Source organism: Myxocyprinus asiaticus, chromosome 26 (genome assembly GCF_019703515.2).
Source record: "Myxocyprinus asiaticus isolate MX2 ecotype Aquarium Trade chromosome 26, UBuf_Myxa_2, whole genome shotgun sequence".
Taxonomy (NCBI): Eukaryota; Metazoa; Chordata; class Actinopteri; order Cypriniformes; family Catostomidae; genus Myxocyprinus; species Myxocyprinus asiaticus.
Genome location: NC_059369.1, coordinates 24,839,590 through 24,863,749, shown reverse-complemented (window position 1 = coordinate 24,863,749; position 24,160 = coordinate 24,839,590). Strand labels below are relative to the sequence as shown.

At 37.9% G+C, this 24,160-nt stretch overlaps 1 protein-coding gene across 1 annotated transcript in view; it reads left to right on the top strand.

Moving 5' to 3' along the window:
- Positions 1-1,551: 1,551 nt before the first annotated feature.
- LOC127417349 (partitioning defective 6 homolog alpha-like) overlaps positions 1,552-24,160 on the top strand; it is a 44,498-nt gene continuing 21,889 nt past the window's right edge. The window contains exons 1-2 of the mRNA XM_051657323.1: positions 1,552-1,764; positions 9,512-9,734. Of these exons, the coding sequence (XP_051513283.1) occupies positions 1,696-1,764; positions 9,512-9,734 (292 nt within the window). The 5' untranslated portion in view covers positions 1,552-1,695. The remainder of the gene's footprint in view (positions 1,765-9,511; positions 9,735-24,160) is intronic.

Sequence of the window (24,160 nt, the reverse complement as noted above, 5' to 3'; positions counted from 1 at the left end):
ATAAGATCACCATGAGTCATTTCAGAAAGGATGACTTAAACAAAAACCATCTAAACTGTTGCTCAAGTTTCTGTTTCACAGGCAATGAGTTTAGAGTCACTGAACAGACTTTAAGCCTCAGCAGGTTCTTATCTAACAAATATCTGGTTTGGCAGGTTTAATACTTTGTGTATGAGCACACTGAAGAAAAATAAAAAACATTTACTGTCTAACTATATGGTCTTTCTGGTGACACTGGTTCACCAGGGAAGCCCTATTGGTTAAGCAGGTTAAGAAGCCAGGTGGGAACACCAACAGGTCAAACAGCAGTATCCAAACACCTCTCCTTTTCAAAATACCTTACAGGTCAGCTGAATCACCAATGTATGTGAAAGACTGAGGCATGTATTCAAACTTAATTTCTCTTCTATATTCCAGGAAATTGTTGGGATGAGCAACCAGTGAGAGCGCAGGATTATCATCTCCCTCCACATTCCTGCATTCCCCTGCTTTCCATCATCATCTGAGCTGGACAGACCCCCTAGCGAGGGAGTGCAGAGCAAAACTGGACAGACAACAAGGGACATATGATAACAGCTTAATTAAAACCAGTGAACATCACATAGCGTAAAAATGACAAGATAAAATGGAAACAAATCATACATCTAGCGAGCAACTGTCACATTTATTTATTTATTTTTTTAAATGGGGTTGTGTTAATAGTTTCTCTGTGCTAGTCTTTTAGAACAGGAGCACACTGAAATGTTGAAGTGTTTGGAAGAAGTTTTCAAGACCTCCAAGTTCATCCTTCTCAGAATATAAAGGGGAATGGAACTGATTATAGCAGGCCTGGTGTTAAATTATTCACTGTGAGAATGAAAGGAAGATCAAATAGGCATTTTTATGAAAAATAGCCACGAGGTATTAAATCATGGCTGAGTCTAAGGGGAGCTATTCTTAAAGGAATAGTTCACCCAAAAATGAAAATTCTCTCATAATTAACTCACTCTCATGCCATTACAGATGTGTATGGCTTTCTTTCTTCTGCTGAACACAAATTATGATTTTTAGAAGAATATTTCAGCTCGGTTGGTCCATGTAATGCAAGTGAATGGTGACCAAAATTTTGAAGCTCCAAAAGCACACAGAGGCAGCATAAAAGTAATCCATAAGACTCCAGTGCTCACTATTTAAGTCCTTTTTTATTTTTATTTATTTATTTATTTATTTTTTACTATAAATCTCCACTTTCAAACAGCCTTCCAAAGTGTGGCTGTTTTCTGTGGAATGTTCCTGGGCTTTCTCTGTGTCACTCTCTCATTTGCTCATGATATCATTTATCATTGTTGTTTATTTATATCTTTTAAGATAATGTTGACTCATTTTGAGCTTTTCTTGTTTTGTTATAAGCTACATCCCGTCCTGTTCGGAGGTTAAAGCAACATTACGTTCACATGTGACATTACGCACGACCCCTGCCGCGCCTTCAAGGGGCGGGTCCGTCTGACGTCATTGTTATTGACAGAAATTGGCCCCGCCCATAACCGGGAGAACAGCTCCAACAATTTATTCCGTGGCTGTGTGAAGCAGCAGTATTGCGGATCGCGTCTGTCAGCCCACTCATGCTGCGTACACGATCAACTGACCCAGTGGCTGCTCACTCCTGTGTTTAAGGGCACTCTTGTGTGAAACTGCCCGTGGGAATACACTGCAAACATGTCACGGCATCATCACCAGAGGACGCCGCTGAAAAACGAGGAGAGCGTCGTGGAGGTGAAGAGCAAAGTAAGTTAATCCCATAAATGTTACCTCTGGGGCCCTTCACACCGAGAGCCGCTGTATACATTATTTTTTTTTTCTGTGTAAACATGCGCTAGATGGACGGTTTTGACCGTTGCGCTGCGTCCAACTGTTGTTTTCAGCGTCTCGCGCAGGAGCGACGCGTTTTTTACACGTCAACTTTTAAAAGCGCGTCTCGAGACACCTGCGTTCTGTTACGTTCGTTGCGCTTTTTAGCGCGAGAACGCGTTCAGTCTGAACGGCTGCCGTTTGACAGCATGCATATGTAAACACTGGCGTGAACGCGGCGCGTGCCCGTAATTCATCATACTATTGGGGGATTTTCAGTGCGTTATCCGGCGCGTCCGTCCTGGTGTTTGTGTGCTAATCCACCCATAGAAAGAAACGCTGATGGTGCTGATGGCAGATTTGTCGTGTCAGTATGTGTCGGTACAGACTCCGAGGCGTGAGACAAGCGCTCTTGGCTGCCGCTCAGTTTGGGTCATTTAATAACAGCAGGTCTCTGCTGAAGCTGCTGTTTGTGTCATACGATATACGGTTCTGGTGCAGTGTGAAGGAAGAACCTTATAGAAAAACGTACGCAGTGAGGCGATTGGGCCCCATTGATCACTTATGCATGTTCTATACTAATAACTAAGAACCAATTCCCGCAGTCCAGGCACAATAAGATCATAACTATCCATTTGAGAGACATAAATCATGTTAGCAGAGCTGTGTATTACATAAACTTGATAAGGACGCGGTTCAGGGTCTTTACCCGGGATACTGATTTAATTTTAGGTGGTTGAACGGTTCGATTTGGCTATTTGTTCAATATAAAGAGTAACCGCTAATGTTATTTGACAGTTGTCTAAATTAAAATGTCATCGCAATAAACAGCGTCTATTGAAATCTCAGGGTGTACATTCGTGTAAACAAACCATCTGTGGAAAGAAAACGCGCTTTAGTGCATATTACATCTGAATGTTGAGGACTTCCGTTTTTTTTCTTTTTTTTGACATATCATTAAATGAATAGTTCACCCAAAAATGAAAATTCTCTCATTATTTACTCTCCCTCATGCCATCCCAAATGTGTATGACTTATTTTCTTCTGCTGAACACAAACAAAGATTTTTAGAAGAATATTTTGGTTCTTGTAGGTTTATACAATGCAAGTGAATGGTGACCATAACTTTGAACCTCCAAAAATCAAATGTTTTTGACTATAAATCTCCACCTTTGACCAGTAGGTGGTGATATGCACGAAGAATGAAAATTGCCAAAAAAAAAAAAAAAAAAAAAAAAAATAACACAAGGAGGAGAATGTGAAAGTGGAGATTTGTAGTAAAAAAATAGACTTAAATATTGATCTGTTTCTCACCCACACCTTCTGAAGACAAAGATTTCACCAGTGGAGTCTGGAGTTTGTATGAACTACCTTTAGGCTGCCTTTATGTGCTTTTTGGAGCTTCAAAATTTTGGCACCCATTCACTTGCATTGTATGGACCTACAGAGCTGAAATATTCTTCTAAAAATCTTCATTTGTGTTCTGCTGAAGAAAGTCATACACATCTGGGATGGCCTAAGGGTGAATAAATAATAAAAATAAAACATGAGAGAATTTTCTTTTTTGGGTGAACAATTCCTTTAGTTATTTGAAATATAAATATTTTTGTTTTATTAAGCATTTTTCATGCCGTCTCTTACTACTCTGATCAAAGAAACAGAACACTTGTTTTGTTGCCTGATGAACTGGAATCGCTGTTTTCAGTGTGCCCAGTGAAGTTATTGAAAAACCTCAACCACAATCTTCCAAACAGAACAGGAAATATTTTATTATTCCTCCATTCTTGAGAAATGTCAGGCAGGCAATGCATATGGTAGATGTGTGAAATAGAAGAATAGTAAACAGAACTGGGTCATCTATAAGATTCAAGTGAAATTACAGACCACAGCAAGAGCAGAAATACTGCTGGATGTGGATAGTTTGTGTCTGTTTTTGTATTCTAGCCTGGACTGGCTAATTTAATCACACCAGTTCTTCTGCATGAAGTTTTGTTTTTTTATTACAGGCAGTGTAATGTGTTTGGTGACACTCTGCTCTTCCTGAGAGGAAATTGGAAGAAATTGTTCTTCTCTCTCACTCTAATGCTCTTTATCTCAGTGTATCCATTGCTTACTCATTGCAATGGCATTTTTAGAGAACAAGTAGTTTGAGTATGAGTTAAGTGATAGTAATGACTCCTTGTCAGCAGATCGTCTTCTCATTAGCAAAATATGATAGATAAAAAATGTTTTAATGCAGAAAAAGTAAATGATTGTCAATATAGCTATGATTACTGTGCTGAGCACACATAACAGCTCAAATGAATGTTTTTGTAACCTTTGTTACCTTATTTAACTTAATATAATAATAAATAGGTAGTTGACACAAAATGTGTCCATGGACTTTATTTTGTAAATGTCAAGATTTAAGGTTAAAATATATGGGTGTATGTAAATGGCCCTGTAGTGTGACAGGAGTGCATTCAGCATATTCCAAGTAGTCTCTCAATTAAAATGGGGTCATAAATGCTGCATGCAAAATAATTATATAAATAATTAGCAAAATGCTATTTAAAGGTGCACTCTATAAAATAGTTTTACTCCTAAAGAAATAAATAGGAAATTTAAAACATTTAAAAAATCTTGCTCTCTCACATAAGATGAAGACTTCAGTCATATCAGTAACCTTATAAAAGCTGTTTTAATTTACATGGAGAGGGTCCCCTCATGTTGCGTTGCCATGTTAGGACCACTTGAGTAGCTGAATACTACTCGCTTAATCTTATCAATTGCCTGCCCTGTTATTGGATAATCCACTCATGGATTAAAGGCTGACTGTGATTTGTGAATTACGACATTTCTACGTTGGCATTGGTAACTGAAATTTAATGTGTTTGTGTAAGTCCAAGACGACATAAACACTAAAATTACTGAGTGCACTGTTAAAATTGTTTTAGCACTATAGCATGTCACATATCAGGACATGTCAACTTCCTAAAAGTATTTCATGTTATACTAATACTGTATGCCATTTTGGTGCAAAGGGGAACTTTTGAGCAGATGAAGGTCAGTTGTGTTGCATTTTATTCTTTGATGCATGTTGATGCATGTTATAGATAGTTATATGCTCCATGTGCTTCTACATACAGAGAATGTTTACACACAGAGAAGTAAATGTTCCAATAAAACAATAATGTTTCTCTTAATTGCCAAAGCTATTGACTATCGATTTTGTCAACACCATATACGAAAGAGATAAGAGTAAAAGGGAGCAACAGACAGGATTAGGAATGGGGTACAGGATAGAAACAGCATCATCAAACTTCTGAAACTCACAGTTTAAGGATTTCTGTACATGTCTGTGTGGACAAGCTAAACACAAAACAATGGGAATATGACCCCAAGAGAACACCCTCTGAGATGTACTGAATGACAATATTCAACATCTCTAGCTGTTTGTCTTTTTATTTTCAGTGATATTCTCATCTCGATTCATAAGTCATTCTCCATCATTAAATATAGGACAGATACAGGAGAAAGTCATTGGCCCTGATGAAATTCCTCTTCATAAATTGAGCTATCTGACAGAATTTGTCCAATATGTTCAGCTGTGACAAGAGCTCTTGAAATGAATTCACCATCCAATTAGGGTGCGTGTGTGTGGCCTGCAAAAGCTCGTTTTTTAATGCCACTGTTCTCATCTCTCTCTTTATCTGTAGTACTTGATTAGATTGAACCTCCCTTTGTTCATCACTGTTTTTCTTTCACCATAATGGCTTCCTCAGAGCTGCACGTGCACAACAAAAAGCTATACAGCTGCAGGAGCCACTGAAATTGGTAGTGAGAACTGGCACTGAATGTCTGTGTGTGTGGCCTACAAAGGCACATGCGTGCATGCAACTATTTTACATTTTTCAAATTTCAAACAGTGGATCAAACATAACAATCAACAACACTATTTCCAAAAATAGATGGATCACATTTCATGCATAACTTTTTTAGGTGGTAATCTGGTGATGTCATAATGGGTCTAAGATATTGTAAGTGAAGTGCATTAAAGGAATAGTTCACCCAAAAATGAAAATTCTCTCATCATTTACTCACCCTCATGCCATCCCAGATATGTATATCTTTCTTTGATCTGCTGAACTCAAATGAAGGTTGTTAGAAGAATTCCTTAGCTGTTTTGGTCCTTACAATGCAAGTTAATGGGCACCAAAATATTGAAGCTCCAAAAATCACACATCAGCATAAAAGTAATCCATAAGACTCCAGTGGTTAAATCAGTGTCTTCAGAAGTGATGTGATCGGTGTGGGTGAGAAACAGATCACTTTTACATTCTTCTTCTTTTGTTTTTGGTGATTCACATTCTTTATGCATATTGCCCCCTACTGGGCAGGGAGAAGAGCAAAAAATGATTTAAATATTGATCTGTTTCTCACCCACATCATATTACTTATGAAAATATGAAAATATAGTCGTATGGATTACTTTTATTATGCCTTTTATGTGCTTTTTGTAACATGAAAATCTTGGCACCCATTCACATATTTTTCTAAAAATCATTATTTATGTTCTGCAGAAAGAAAGAAAGACATACACATCTGGGATGGCATGAGGGTGAATAAATGATTAGACAATTTACATTTTTGGGTGAACTAACCCTTTAAGTCCTGTTTTCTATTCTGTTATGTACAACTCCAATTCCGAAAAAGTTGGAACAGTATGAATTCTAATAAAAACAAAAAGGAGTGATTTGTAAATTATATTCACCCTTTGCTATGTTGAAATCACTACAACTAAACATTATATGATGTTTTATATTATGTTATTTTTTTTAATGTACAGTAGGGCTGCAACTAACGATTATTTTGGTAATCGACTAATCTAACGATTATTAGAACGATTAATCGACTATTCTGCGATTTATTGCAATGATTAATCATTAGCTCTTAACCGATTATTCAGCTTGTGCCCCGACATAAAAGGTTGTATTAAATCTGCTTACTAACAATACAGAGGACAAAATCATCTTTTTAAAATACCTCTAAATGACAGTCACTGAATTAAAGGGGGGGAAAAAAATACTTTTTATTAAGTTTAATTCAGTAAAAACTGCAAAAAATCCTATTTTTATTAGTGTTTTTGTCTTGTTTTCCATTTTAAAATTGTCTAAAAATCTTTAAAACAAGATACATTTACTTGAGAAGCAACATATGAGACTTGCTTTAAGAGAATGTATCTTAAATATAAGTGTATTTTGTGTATGTGTATTTTTTTCACTTGGTTATACTTCTGCGAGTGCAGTAAAGACAAAAAAGACTTATAATCAAGATCTATTCTTTAAAAGCAAGTCTAAATATCTTATATGCTGCTTCTCAGGTGAATGCATCTTTTTTTAAAGGATATTTAGATATTTTAAATATTTGTATTATTATTTGTATTTTATGTTCAACATTCTCAGATAACATTTTTTTCTTCTGCAGTATAGCTGCTAAAGTAAATGTACATTGTTTTAAATTAGTTTTAGCTATTACAAGAACAAATAAAAAACATTTTGTTGCAGTGTGTAATGGGGCGAAGACTACCCTCTCTCACCTTTTTGTTCACTTCAATCCATCTTTAACTCACAAAAAACAAACTCTCTCTTATTAATAAAGATGTGTATTGCCAATTTTCTTCACAATAAGAAATGCACAGTGACATATATTATGATTCAATAAGTCACGAGCCATCACGTTATAATCTAGCTGCAGCAAGCATGTGCGCTCAATGGACGAGCGTCCCCGCGACAGAGTGTATCAGCCGAGTGCAGTTTCAATCTCTCCAAGTTACATCGGGACACTTTGCACAACTCATAGAAGAGGCGCTGACCGCACAGAGAAATGACCATTTCTGAGTTTGTAGTTATTTACATGATCTGCTTCCTTATAATTTGAACTTTAATAAAGCTATAATGCATTAAATGTAACTGCATTAAAGATGTAATGCTGGGTGTTTCCTTTAAAGACACTCGACACGCAAGTTTTGCTTCAGCAGAGCGGCAGCACCAGCTCCACTTATTCCACAACAAGAGTGCTTCTGTATTTACTTATTTTGTATTATTCCCTCTTATTTTGTGATCTACATCACCTGAAGGTGTTTGGAAAATTTAGAGTGCATCTGGACTGTGAGCTGTTTTCTTCCTCTCCTCAGTCAGGCGCGAGCTGCAGTACTGCTCTCGCGCTTCATCATTAGAGTTCCATATGATCTCATGTAATGTTAAATGAGATCAAAGAACTATTCGATATGAAAATGTTCGTTGACAAATTTTTATTGTCAACAAAACATCGTCAAACAATAATTTCAGCCCTAATGTACAGTAATTTCAAATTATTTGATTGCAGCATGCTCCAAACAGAGACGGGGCAATTTAAGACTAATGACAATTTGACAAGTTAAAATAACAAGGCAATGTGAAACAGGAGATGTTAAACAGGTGAGGCAATCATGTCATAGTATATAAGGAGCCTCCAAAAACAGCTTAGTCCTTCAAGAGCAAGGATCATTTGAGACTTGTCAATTTGCCAACAGATGCTTCAGCAAATAATCCAGCACTTTAAGAACAATGTTCCCCAAAGACAAATTGGAAGGATTTTGGCCATTTCACCCTCTACAATGCACAATATAGTTAAAAGATTCAAGGAATCTGGTCAAATCTTGGTGCATAAAGAGCAAAACGAAAACCACTTCTGTTCCCTCAGACGTCACCGACTTAAAAAACATCATTCATCTGTAATGGATATCATGAACATGGGCTTGGGATTACTTTAGTAAACCTTTTTTAGTCAACACCATTCACTGCAGTATGCACAGATGCAAGTTAAGACTTTACTATGCAAAGCAGAAGCCCTACATCAACACTGTCCAGAAGCGCTGCCGACTTCTCTGGGCTCGGTCTCATCTTAGATGGAAAGTAGAACAGTGGAACAGTTTTTTTTTGGTCTGATGAGTCCACATTTCAAATAGTTTTTGAAAAACACAGCCATCATGTTCTCCGGGCCAAAGAGGAAAAGGACCATCCAAGCTGTTATCACCATCAGGTTCAAAAGCCAGTGTTTGTATGGGTCAGGGGTGTGTCAGTGCCCATGGCATGGGTAAGTCGCACATCTGTGAGGGCACCATTAATGCAGACAGATATGTACAAATTTTGGAGCAGCATATACTGCCATCCAGCACCGTCTTTTCCAGGGATGTCCCGGGTGCTAGATTGGCCTGCCTGCAGTCCTAACCATTTCCAGTTGTATATGTATGATGCATTATGAAGCGCACAATACGGCAAAGAAGACCCCGAACAGTTGTGCAGCTGAAGACCTGCGTTATGGATGAATGGGGGAAAATTCCACTTTTTGAACTTAACAAACTTGTGTCTTCAGTGCCTAAATGCTTAATAAGTGTTATTAGAAGAAATGTTGATGTTTCACAGTGGTAAACACTCGACTGTCTCAACTTTTTTGGAGAGTGTTGCAATCATCTGATTTGAAATTACTGTACATAATAAAATAAAAAAACAATGAAATTCACAAGGTAAAACATCATATAATGTTTAGTTGTAGTGAATATAATTTACAAATCACACCTTTTTTGTTTTTATTAGCATTTTTCATACTGTCCCAACTTTTTCGGAATTGGGGTTGTATGTGTAACGTAAAATTTTGACTGCAGTTTGAGGCGGAGTACCGAAGGTTTGCCCTGAAGAGGAACGGAGCTGGGGGCTTCCAGGAGTTCTACCAACTGTTGCAGACCATCCATAGGATCCCCGGAGTGGACGTGCTGCTGGGGTATGCCGACATCCATGGAGATCTACTTCCAATCAACAACGATGACAACTTTCACAAAGCACTGTCCTCGGCCAATCCACTGCTTCGAATTATTATCCAAAAGAGAGGTAAGGCGCTACACTTCATACTAAGAGGTCAAATAGTTGTTATTGTTTTGAAAGGTAAAGTGTGTAATTTCTGTGCCACTAGTAGCACCAAATGAAATTGCAATCTTTTCTTTTGAGTGGACCATAACAACATTGGCTCAACCAATGGAGTGAGTTTGGGGCAGGACTAGCTGTTTTGCCTGAACAGTGGAAGATGGGGGGTGTTTGAAACATTATTTTTGCAATTCTCGTTGTTGCTGCCAGTGACACAAAAATTACACACTTATCAGCCAATTTAACAGGACACAGGGAATTATTATAGCTAGATTATAGATCTATATAGGTTCTTGGTGTTACTGAAGGGCTTTTAGGTTGAAATGCATTGAGTGTGCAAATGGAAAAAAGATATGCATGCAGCTTAGCTGATAGGTGTGTGCAGGAGTTTGTATTGAAAATGTCTATAATGTTTTACTGTCATATATCTATACTGTACTTATTGTATTCCAGAGGGAAAATAAAGTCATTACAGCAGTGTAATGTTGTGCATGATGATGAGGACAGTTATGGGCTATGATGAGATGTTTTGATGGGTGGGTGTCAGCGTAAGGTGGTGCCTGACGGGTCCATCTCGTTTTCATGGTTGATGTGGCATTGTGCCAGCCCCGAGGTGCTAAGTCTCTTATAACAGTGCAGAGGAGTGATGGAGCCCACGCCCTCATATCTCTCTTGCTCTCTCTGCTTTTTGTCATTTCACCACCCTGCCTCCTGTTTCTTCGTCATTCTTAATGTCGTGTCACAAGGAATGAGTTTATCAAGGCTGAATCTGTACTGAAGCATTGAGGAAATGTTTCTCTAATGCTATTAGGAATGTTTTCCTTGTTGTCAAATCTTTCTTACTTATTTCATTGTTCTGTTTGTTTACGCCACCCTCTCTAATCCACTGCGAAAGGAACTCTGTAGCATTGTTCTGAGTTTAAAGAACTGTCGTAACTCAGAAAGGGAACGATTTTATTTAACTTTTATAAAGGGATTTAATCAGATTAACATGTCTGACATTGCATGTTAGCTATGTGAAATATTCTGTTATTTGAATATTTGATTTCATCTTTGTGGGTAATGTAGTTTATTTTACCCTTGCACCTTATCATTTCAGTTATTGTGGAAATTATCTCTAATGTGTGGCCAGTGGGGAACAATGGGTACTGTGTCTAAGACACATACATGGCATATGCACACACACCTGTGTTGGTATATGCACGGTTGGATAGAAACTTTAAATGTGAGGAATGTGAGGCATAAAGCATGTTGACTGGTTTCTAAAGTGATCTCTTTAGTGAAAACTAGACAGGGCGAGACATTTTTGAACATAATTTCTACTATGCAGTAAGACAGAAAACATAGAGAGAGTAAGAGGCAAAAAAAGAGAAAAGAAAAGAAAAGAGGGACAAAATATGAAAATCACTGCTGAAAAGCTTGTATGGGTGTGATTTGTGTCTGGGAAAGATTCAACAATTATACTCCAGTATTACATAATCATAATTTGCATAACAGATGGACCTCATAATGTGTAAAAAGTAATGTTGTAATGAGACATTCTAACTTTATTCAGTTTTACGCAGACATGCTGTTCCCTTCTTACACACCCTTGCCTGATAAATCGGAGGTATGATGTAAACAGCTCAATTATTTGGTGTTAGTTGTTGTTAATTACACAGATACTGCCTATGTGGGGCTGTGCATGAGTCCAAAAACAAACAACTGAAGGTGACATAACAAACCAAATATTTGTTTCAATACAAGCACAGGGATTAGTACTCAAACTGATGTGTGAAACTGCATGCATCAACCTGACAAAAACAGCCACCTCTGCAGCATTCGCAAAACACTATTGGAGAGCTGTCAAAATAATCGGGAACCATGACCGCTGGAACTGCCTTTGAAAAGTAGTTGTATCTGTCCAAACCAGACATCAAATCCAGAAAGTGCATTCTAGTAGTACGCCAAGCAACCAAGTTTGACTCCCATACCTGGCAACTTTTGTCCAGAAATAGGCTGTCAGTTTGCACCTTGTACCAAAGTGACCAACAATTCAGCACAGCTTCCTGTGTGAGGCAGTCTGTCTTAAAGGGATAGTTCACCCAAAAATGAAAATTCTGTCATTATTTACTCACCCTCATTCACTGATAATCTTAGCCCACATTTGTGTCCAGAATTTAAAAAATGGCCAATTTTCTTTTGTCGTCAATGACATCGAATGACTTTTGAATCTGGACTGAACACAAGCTGCAGCAGATTGGAAGATTATCAGTGAATAGGTACTTAAATTTCAGTCTGTTCTTCACACAAATTTATTTTATGGTCTTTAGAAGACATTGAATAGAGCACACAAGTTGTATGGACAACTTTTATGATACTTTTTTGCCTTTTGGAGCTTGACAGCCCTGATTAATTCTTCAAACATTTCTACTTATATATATTGCCAGTAACATTTACAACCTTTATATTTTAAAGCTATCCTACTTTCTCGGGCAAGGTAAAAAAAAAAAGAAAAAAGAGTCCTGTCATGTCACATTACATAGTTTACTTTATAGTGTTGAGATGCTCAAGAATGTACTTGCTCCTGTCTGCACTCATTTCTCACACACACACTTTTTTTGTTGTTGTAGATTTTCAGATCTTGTTTATGAAGATAAGTGTTTCTTTGTTGTCCACACAAGCCTTGGGTTCTGTGTTTCTGCATTCTGGCAAGTTTATTGAGATTAAATACTCACTATTTGTGGCTAAGAGTATTAGTAAATGCCTATCTTTCTATTTAAAGAGTAAGCACCCTCCTTGCACCAGCTCCCCATGGTACTTAAAAACCCTGTTGCAAATTTCTGCTAACCTGGTTTTCAGTGTGGATCAGTTTAATCAAGCCCTGTTTGAAGGTGGGGAAGAAATCAACATTTCCAGAGAGGACTTATCGCTGTGGCAGCCGGGTGCCGTCTTGGGGGCCTGTCACTGGGTGATTACAGCTTCATCTGCTTCGTAGAAGAAATGTCATTTTGCTGCTGTAATGACTTTTTTTCTGTTGTTGTTGCCTGGTTCTTTTATATTACTGCTCGGAGCAGAGGGGCTATGTCAAAAGCCTGTTTTTTGCATCTTGTTTGCTTCCAGCATTTATGTGGTTGCTGGATTTGCATAGTTACCACAAGCTGCTGACTCAGTGCTCCTGTTCACCGTTCATTGTCCTGTTTCGCTCGCTCTCACCCTTTCACACATTCATTCACATTCTAACTAATACACAAACAGTCAGTTTTTCCCCTCGTTATACATCAGCTCTCACCATCCACAGCTTATGATAAAAGCATCTGGGTCACAAAAACGGTTGACTTCTTTCTCTCTGATCAGTGTTAATAGAAAACGCCTGTTCATTTCACAACGTGGTACTTTACATCACTGTTTCCCAAGCTGGTGTACCACAGCACTGCACATTTTGGATGTCTTTGGTTGCCTTTATCTGACACACTCAGTTAAGTTCATGGAGCCTTTAAAAATTAGCTACTGGGTTGAAATAGTTATTAATTAAGTGAGACATCCAAAACCTGCAGTGCAGGCATACTCAAGGTATGGGGTTGGGAACAGTGTTGGGGGTGTAATCTGATTACAAAGGAATTAATTGCTGTAATCTGATTACTATTTTAGTCTAAAAGTAGTGTAATACATGACATTTTAAATTATTGTAATCGGATTACCGTTACTGACTTTCAGTGAAGTGCATTTCCTTAGTAGTTACACATTTTTGAAGTAATATTATTAATGTAGAACATATTTAAAACATCAATTATATTCATATGTATGTCTGTTTGCATTTCTGTGATGGCAGAAGAGTCACTAACGAGATATTGTAAGTAGTGTTGCCAAATTTTTGCCACGCAAAAACAGGACTCTTGAGCATTTTGAATTTTGAGCGCTTCAAAAAAAAAAAGTGTTTTAGAAATTAACTTAAAAAGTTATTAGTATGTGATTACTTTTTCAGTCAGGTAATTTTAGAGAAGTAATTTGTTATTTGCATTGAATATTTTGGTTGGGAAACACTGCTTTACATTAACTTCGACTATATCTTTGTGCATCTGTATAGGGAGGGGAATACTAAGGAATCAACTTGATTTTCTAAAGTCTTAAGTACACATACCATAGTAGCAATTCTTGGTTTATTTCGAATCAGAAATGAATGACTCCGGAATTACTTGCGGTTCAGTAAGTTTTTTGACTCACTGAAAATAAACTGCTGATGGATTTAAAAGAACAAGTCCCAAGGGGCTTGGGTAGCTCAGCGAGTTTTGATGCTGACTACCACCCCTGGAGTCACGAGTTTGAATCCAGGGCGTGCTGAGTGACTCCAGCCCGGTCTCCTAAGCAACCAAATTGGCCCGCTTGCTAGGGAGGGTAGAGTCACATGGGGTAACCTCCTCATTGTCACGATTAGTGGTTTTCTCTTTCACTGGGGCACGTGGTAAGATGTGCGTGGATTGCGGAGAGTAGCATGAACCTCCACATGCTGTGAGTCTCCGCGGTGTCATGCACAGCGAGCCATGTGATAAGATGCGTGGATTGACTTTCTCAGAAGTGGAGGCAACCGAGACTTGTCCTCCACCACCCGGATTGAGGTGAGTAACTGCGCCACCACGAAGACCTACTAAGTAGTGGGAATTGGGCATTCCAAATTGGGAGAAAAGGGGATATATAAAAAAGAACCAATCCCGACTAGGGATATCAATTTTCAGACATTTTCATAATGAATTTTTGTGGAAATTAACATTCAATTAGTCATTAACCTTAATTCTGCTAAACCCACGTGGAGGACTCCAAATAATATGTGCATGTAGCCTACTGTATAAATATAATTTAAATTAATACACTTAAAGCAATATTTAACATTGACATCAAGTATTTAAAATGGGTACTGCAGTCCAAATTCAAAATATTGGAGAGAGTTGTCTCCCCTGCCCCTCCTCCCCAGACTCGAAGCTCACGTGGGTTGCCAGGTTGAGGACACACAACAGGAACGAGCAAACTGACAATGGCAAGCCACGAGCCTTACACTGTAAGTTGATCAGCTAATGTATATGTAATGCAATATTTTTATTGTTTGCAAATTATAAACCAGCTCATGTGGATTTTTTATGACTCTGTCAGTGTTAGCTAGATGTATTGCTGGCTTCCATGGCTGCAGCGCGTTGTGTTTGCCTGCTAACTTGTTTCAAATCTGGAAACCCGGGATGTCGAAATACTATTGGGAAGAGGGCAGTGGGCGGGATCACACAGGCCAAAACACAAACAGAAATTTCCGGCCCGGAATGGACATTTCAAAGTAAAACATACTGGCTGTTGCATTGTTTTCGGAGAAGCCAGTATTTCAACTTCGCATGTTTCCTAAATCTCTAACATATTATGACAATTTTATGCTTTAGTATAGTAAATATATTACATATTGCACCTTTAAAGATGCTATTCATGTCTTTATTTGTAAAACATTTTTTAATTAGCAAAAACTTACTTGGTGCACCTTTAAGAAATGCAAGTATAGATATTTTCCTCTTAAAATATTCTTAGTTCAGTGTATTTTGATACATTTAGGCTGTGTTTAGTACACATTTGTAATTTGATTAATTACTGTTACTGTTAACGAATTACTGATAATAATAACTTGTATGGAAAATACATATTTGAGTTCATTAAAAATTCACATTGTGAATCGTGGGATATTTTGGACCTTTGGACTTTTTTATTTTATTTAAGTCCAATCATAACACGCTGTGTAAACACAGTACATAACATACCACTTCTCTGGTGATGGTGACATGTTAGGTGACATGTTATGTGCCTTCATGCTTTCCAGGCGTTCATTGATGTAATTGAAGGTTGGGATGAAACAAGGAAACCGGTGGAGCAACAGTGCTTGTTGTCATGTTGTACTTTCACACACTATCACGGTGTATGCAGAAAAAATAATCTTCATATACAGGGAGACACTCCAACACTGATTACATTGAGCCCGCTTCATCTTTACAAGAGAGGAAGTGAAGGCTGCTCATCTGTGTGTTTAGTCTTCTGTGTTGCGGACAAGACGTGACATGCAGTGCGCAAGCGACTGTATAGACAAATCTTATCTACGTCTGCTGACATGATTACTGAACGCGTTTGTTCTGAAATTAATTAATCGACGATAAGCTTAATTGTTCAAATTATTAATGACAATTAATTGATTATCATTAATCATTAACATCCCTAATCCCAACCAACACAACAACATTGACCATTGAACATCAGTGGCTTGAGTTTAAGGTGGGACTCTCTGTTTGTCCAACCAGTTAAATATGGGGGAGTGTACGGAAACCTTTTTGAAAACAACCATCATTTTTTAAATTCCTTTTGGCTTTAATTTAAGGTGTCCAAAGGTTGACGTGCTTGTGTTATAAAGGGAAGGAAACAACAGGAACTGACAGCAAGCTTGACAAGTTCTTAGAAATGTGTTTTAAAATGTAATGATGTCTGCACATTTGTACAGAAAATGCCACCATTTGAAGAGCTGCTATGAAGGTACAGCTCAAATAAACACATTGCTTAACTGCAATATCTGTGGTTGTTTACATAATGATGTTTATAATAAATGCAGAAACAAAAATTAGTACATATAAACACACAGAAATGGAGAACAAACAGATGTCTAACAGAATTCTAAAGAAGGGTTTCTGCTAACAGTAAATTCATCAGACTGATTGTGAAGGGATTGATCGACATAAGGATGTGATGTATCCCGTGAGCTGGTGGGATTATCAAAGGTCCCTAATCAGATCTCGACCCCACATGGGTATCAGCGACTGGGGCTTTTAAACTGAGACTGAGCGGGTGCACTGAGACAGAGATTGATCTGGCTTTTAGTATGAGCTCATCCCACTGAGTGGCCAGACACTCATTCATCCCACCAGATAATTCATTCGGGAACCAGTAGAGAAGAATATAACCTCATAGTAACACAAAGCAATACAACTTTTGGGTTACCAGTAGGGAGAAGCATTATTTTTGTGACATTTAGGAGTCGATTAAACATTGGTCCCCAAAAGTATGTAGAGACTTTTGGACACTTAAAAATGTATGCATTTCGTTGCAGTAGATAACACATTATCAAAAAAGTGTGATCTGAAAACAAAGGATTCTGGAACTTTTCTCAGAATTTTTAAAAAGTACTTTTAACTAAATGGTCTTAAAGTGATTTTTAGTGGATGAAGTCAGTTCTTCTGATGTTTACGCAGGAGTCCTAACAGAGCAACCACAGGTGTAAGTCATAGTATTAACCATGGACATGTCCCACTAAGATTTGACAACCAGAAAGTATCCAATTACTTGTCTTTAACTTTAAAGCAATTTGTCAGTTGTTTTATAATTTAAAACCAAACTAACATTTTTTTATTTTTATTTTTTTATGTTTTACTTGAAAGGTCTGTTTTAGCCATATTTCTTTTACGTAAATTTAACTTGGTTTGATATTTTGTTATATAATCCATTGCAAAGCCTTCCCTGCATTTTTAAGTGTGGCTTAGTGTCCAAATAAATTTTGGGACCATATTAGAATAGGGCATACATTCTTTCCCTGTATCACTCTTTCAGTGATTGGATACAAGCCGTGTCATCAATCTTGATGTAAAAATGTTTTACTCGTTTGCTGAGGTTCATTGAGCAGCATGAAGGAAGTATTTATCCTCAAGACATAAATGATGAAGGATGATAATGTGATTGTGGGTAAAGGGGTATGATGGGTCAAGAAGACACTTCCCTCTACAGTATTTTGCCCTGACTGCTTGTATAACTGCAAGTGCACTGTAACACCTTGAACATTTAGATGAGTAAAAGCTTGTTTAGATGATTTATCAAATAGGATGAGTTCTTCAAGGCGACTTGCCACCATGCCTGTTAGCATGAAGCTTGATTGTATTTCTGATTTTTTTTTAATTTTTTTAAAAAACATTTTATAATGTGGTGCAAAGTCTGCGAACAGTTGAGCTGTACAACTGGACTGTTGAAGTGTGTGAAAATAGTACACACTCTCTTCAACTGAAGTGCCAGACATGACATAGAAAGAGAAACCTTGATGAAAAGATGGAGAGGAGAAGAGAAGTGTAACAAAGACAAGGGGGTTTCAACTTTGTTTGCTCTCCACGCTGAAGACAAATGGCTAGTAAGACGACAGGCTCTTCAAGAGACACCCTAGGCCCAAGAGATGTTTTCTGTAGCTGTCACACTTCAGGAGTGTATGAAAGGGTGTGTGTGTTTGTTTCTGTGGAATGGTATTGAATTCAGCTCTTTCCCATTAGTAACTGACATGATCCATAGAAGCACCCTTACAACACAACTTTCTATACCCACCTTTTCTCAGCCATCTTGGTTGATTGAGTTTAGCTTTAGCAGGGTGTCCTTGGGTAATAGGTAAGGAAGATTGTATGTGGCAGGCAGGTGTAAATCCCAATGGCTGTATTGCTGGTTTTAGCAGAAAGTGGAAGAATGGGAAAGATATTTCCCAGCACACCCATTCTGTGCACAATGATCTGAGGATTCAGCAGCTGTTCTGCACTCAGGGAACTCTGTGTGTCCATGTGTGTGTGTATGTGTTTATGCCTGCACTTGTCTATGCTTAATGAGTATGCTATGTATAGTGCACAGGGTTATCTGGATGGCATGTTGATGAAACATGCTCCTTGCATGCTGTTTTTGTTTTGACATCTTTGATGAAATGGAAACATCATACTAACAGTTGTAGTCAAGAATAATCCTCTTGCACTGTGCTGCTACAGAGCATTCTCTTACTGCTGTTGTACAGAAAAAGAGGAAGGAAGGTAGGAAGGCATTGTAGCATCTTTTGTATTTTTTAAGAAAGCTCTTTCTCTCTTTTTCACTCCTTCTAGATCATCAGATTTTTCACACTTATTTTCACCTTGTCTTTGCTTCCTATTATAGGGACATTTAAATAGCAAAAATGTTGTTTGTGTTGGTTTTAAGTATTTTCGTGACACCCAAGACCACAGAATAAGATTAATAACCAATATTCACCTTATGCGCCAGGGAAACTAGAGCGCATGTGGATGTACAGATATGCCTCTGTGCTCATGAAATTCCAAGAGACAACAATGACAAGACATTAAAAATATCTCTGACACCTCTGGTCATCTTTTAAAGTAATTCCCCCATCACGTTATAGTTAAAGTATATTTTTGAGTGTTCAACCGCAATGGGGGAAGGGGTGACAATATAGACACATACTGTATATATGTGAAAGTGTACGTTTTATTTTATATTCCGTTTTCAACCATTTTAATCATATTCAAGCCTTTTTAAAATGTGTGGTGACAATTAAGTACAAATGTGGGGGGCCTGGGTAGCTCCGAGTAAAGACGCTGACTACCACCCCTGGAGTTCGCGAGTTCGAATCCAGGGCTTGCTGAGTGACTCCAGACAGGTCTCCTAAGCAACCAAATTGGCCCGGTTGCTAGGGAGGGTAGAGTCACATGGGGTAACCTCATCGTGGTCGCTATAATGTGGTTCGCTCTCCACACACGCTATGTCTCCGCGGTAACGTGCTCAACAAGATTGAGGCATTGAGGCGAGTCACTACGCCACCATGAGGACTTAGAGCTCACTGGGAATTGGGCATTCCAAATTGGGGAGAAAAAGGGGAGAAAAAAAAATAAAAGTACAAATGTAATATCCTTTAATGTCATGAACTTGCATGTGAAATAATACAAGCTGTCACTTGAAATTTTATGTCAGCTACACATTTTTAGGGGTGGGAAATTAAATGTGTTAATTTCTGCGATTTAATATTTTTTTGTTTAACACAATTAATATATTATTTATTTTTTTTACTTCCTGGGCCTTTACGCGATAGAAAGGTGTCCTGAGTTGTTCCTGGAAGGCTACTCAGCCTTACAGTCTCCGATAACGGAGTGGGGTTAGGGCATCTGCTGCCTGCCAGGAACAAACCCAGGCACATTTGTTCAGTGGGCGAAAATTCACTATTGTTTTTCCCCACTTTCTGTGGCTGAAATACATTTTCAGGAGGTACACGCTCTACTTGACTGGACATCCTAGAACAGAAACTGATTGTGTGGAAAAGCGCACGCTTATTCATTACGCACGGCGCATGGACCGGGAGCGGATTTACTGTACAGTGAATGGAGACTTCAAGTGTTGAGCCAGGTGTGGGAAAGATACAGGCAAGCTGCCGTATCTCTTCGCATTGCCTGTAAATATGCAACTACTGTCGTCTGAACCAGTGTCAAAAGTGAAACCACCCGAGAGAGACCCAGCGTGTGCCCGATAGAGACTAAAGGACCTGGCCGTTCAGCAAATTACAACCAAGTATATAGTACTTGTAGAGACTGAACGTCAGCCAGAGAAAATAATAGTTTTGAGATTTTAAACTTCAGCAAATTAAACTTAAGCATTCAGTATGTTTTATATCTGAGTGTATAGTGTCTAATATTGCATTGGCAGTGTTTACTTAAGTTTCTCTTGCCAATAAATTTTGATATGAATTGAATCTGCCCATTTGATCCTGTTATTAAAAAAACAGCAGAATATTTTGCCCAAATTGTTGCCCAAAATTACAGCATGTCCACTGATTTATGGCATGTATACATATACTTTTCAACATGTACATATTTAAATAATTTAAATAAATGATGACTAACCAATTTCTTGCAAGTTCTTTGAGACAAAGCATGAAGTAAAAATATGTATGATGATTTTTTTTCATGTTTGTTGTAATGTATCATGTACCACAATTTAATCGTGATTAATCACAGAAAACCATGCAATTAATTAGTTAAGATTTTTTAAAGATTTTTTTAATCGATTCATAGCACAAGAAGTTATTAACAAATTGAAACCCAACATTTAAGCAGAAAGACATGTATAACAATTAAACACTTATGTGATAAAAAAAAGTGCAGTGTGTCATTGTCATTGCTGTCCGAATATGATCTGCCAGGTCCGGTTTACCTCCGTGGGTGTCGGAAAAACGACAGTAAAATACCTCACTAGCATTTTCATGAAGTAGAGGGGTGCTGTAGACTTAAACCATCACCTCTCCCACACATATTCCATTTTGATTGACTCTTCTCAGTAGGTGCAACATGAACAGGAAGTTAGATGACAAAATCCGGAAGGGCAGAGTACTGAAAAGGGGCGGGGCTTAATAAGGTGAACTCTAGCATTTTAGTAGAGTAAAAGCATTAAAGGGTTAGCTCACCCAAAAATGAAACTTCTGTCGTTATTTACTCACCGTCATGTCATTTCAAACCTGCGTGACTTTCTTTTTTCTGTGTAATGGAAAATTCGATATTTTGAATAATCAACTGCCCACTCTTTTTCATGCAACTCCAACGAATAGGGACTGAAGCTTTAAAAAGGGTGCAAAAGTACCATGAATGTTCTCTATACAGCTACAAAGTCATACAAAGTGGACCACTTGTATGATACTTTTAATGTGCTTTTTTTTTGTTGTCCTTTTTAAAGCTTGAAATCTCTTCCCATTCATTATAATTGCATGGAAAAGACTCAAGAGCAACCTCTTACATTATTCAAAACAACTTCTTTTGTGCTTCATTGAAGACAGATGTACAGGCTTGGAACAACATAAAGTTGACTAAATAATGACTGAATTTTCATTTTTGGGTGAACTATTCCTTTAACTGCCAAATTCATACTTTATTAAAGTTGTTAAATTGGTGCACAAACTGCCATGAGAGGTGACGAGTCTAATATGTAGATTTGTTTTATTAGTGGACATATGATTTTGGCCTAAGGGTCAGTTGCCAGTATGTTGCCGAGACAATCACAGAGCAAATCAAAGAACAAAGGCTGGTTTGATTTGGACTGACTGGGCTGCTCTACAGGTGCGCTATCATACGGCCAATCACCATGACAACCATTCAAATGGAAGGTACTGTGTAGTGTGTAGAGAATAACAAAGTATGTGTAGAACGCTGGGGCCAGGAGTGAGAAAGAGAGGAGAGGAGTCTCTGTAACTGGGTTGACATTGTTCCCATTTTTAACTGTGAACTTACTAAACTGGTTGTGGCTAATCTTAAACTGGGTTTTGATAGTGGCCTTTATGCACCACTCCCTAGATGACGCGCATGTTTTGTTATTATGAGTTTATTTATAGGCCATTTGTGTGTGTGGTTTTGGAATCCAGTGAGACACCATGAAAAACTGTTGATAGGTTATATTACAATACATGGTGTTGCTTTTTGTCCTTTGTGTTCTGTGTGTCTGTCTCAGATAGGTATGCATTCTGTTAAAAACTGAGCACAAAAACAGAAATGTGCTACATATAAGAGTGTCAGAGGGCTGCATCGGGAGGGTTGGTACAGGATAACAAATGCTTGCTCGACCTGCCAGCAGTTGACGTGAGGATTATAGAGAGAATGTTCATATAGTTCCTCTATAGTCTCTGGCAGTGGCATAAATAGCTGTTTATCATTCTTTCCATTCACCATGACATTTATTAACAGTGAAGGCATCACTACAGGAATGGTCTAAGTGTGTCTGTATGATTTTGTGCATAGGACAGGGGGATGAGAACTAGGAAGGAGAACCTGCATTTCCTCATCATCTCAAAGAGGAAGTGAACATAGAAAGTACTCTTTGTTTAATTTGTATGTTACATTAATTTACAGTTCTATTTCAAGCCAAGTGGGACTAGTAAAACAAATTCTGCTCAGAAATCTGTGGGTAGCTATTTAAAATCAGACGTTTAAATGTAGTCCCAGGTTTCTGATTCTAAAACAGATTCCATTCAAACAGTTTTGCCTCTACATTGTGATTGAATGAACCACATTTGATGCTGTTGTTGGATCCAGATTGATGCACACATTTGACTACATTCTACACAAATGTGCCAAGTGGCTATTTTGCTTGTCAAGCGTAAACAGCCTACAGGTAGGCCAATGAAATACAGAGGGGTCCAGTAGTCTGAGACCACTTGTGTAAATGCTTCTATTTTGCATTTTACATTGATTATAAATTAGACTACCACCAAAACAATGTTGAAGTTGAATTAACATGTCACACATTTGCTAACATTATATTAACAGTCTAGAAAAGCAGAAATGTAGCCTATAATCATACAATATTCTTCATTCACTTTTCAAAATATTCTTTGTTTTACATTTTAAGACAATAAGCACATTTACATTCACACCAAAACGCTGATTACTCTCTAAAATCCCTCAAAAAAAAAATCTGACAAAGCACGAAATCCGCATTTACATGACATTTGAAATAATCGCGTTATTCTCTGCTTTTGACGTCAAACTGTGAAGAGGCATGCGCTCAACATGTGCGCACATTGAATAAGCCGGTAAAAACGCAGTTTAAGGTGTTTACATGCCACGCGATATCGCCGTAATGGGCAAAAATGTACCCTTGTTGATCGGTTTATTCTTACGCCGTTCTTGACCTTACATCGATAAAGGAATGCTGTTTACATGACCACACGCGTTGTTGTCTTATTAAGCATAACCGGTGTAAGAATGTGCATGTAAACACGCTTGTTAATTTCTACTTTTAAATACATACAAATTTAGATTTTTGATGTGGTCTCGGACTTCAGGAGAATCAGTTTGACTGGGCCTTAAACTCTTGTGCATGTGTGGCAGTAGGACATTGGGGATTGCCGTTGCTGTGGTGACCATATGGCTAAGGGTTAGAATCCAGATGGTGATAGCAGAGGATGAGGTCAGACAGTCAGGTCCAGGCACATGCACCACGTGTGTGTGTGTGTACTCAGCAAACTGAAGACACCCATACCCAAACAAAGCCATACGAACAACTGTTGAACTGTTGAGGGATGGGGAGGAAGAGGAAGTGGAGATGCAAAACTAGAGAGGTTGAGGTACTCTTTATAACCTCTGTTTCTCTACTAAAAATATATTTACATCAGTAAAATAATAGAGAGTTAAGTCAAACCCTCACATTTGAACATTTTGACATCTGGTACTTTAATATAAAATCATGATACAAATCATCATATTCTGTATCTGTAGTAGCATCAGTTTCGACTGTATAGCTTTCCCTATACCTTTTTTTTTTTTTTTGTCTCTCTCATGCATTTTATTGGTGCTTGGACAACAGATTATCATTATATTGTAGATATATTCTTAATAGGGATGTGCAAAACTACCAATTTTCATAATCGACTAGTCGGTCAGTTGTTTGAACGACTGGTTGACTAGTCGGTGTTGAGGATAATAATGTATAATTCGGCTCCTTTATGTTCAATTGACCACAATCAGACAAGTTTCAGAGGGATATATGGACGCTAAGTGCAGCACTGTAACATGGTAACTAACAGATATTTAACAAAAATAGGGTATAACGGGGCTAAAGGCAACTTAAGGCCCTTA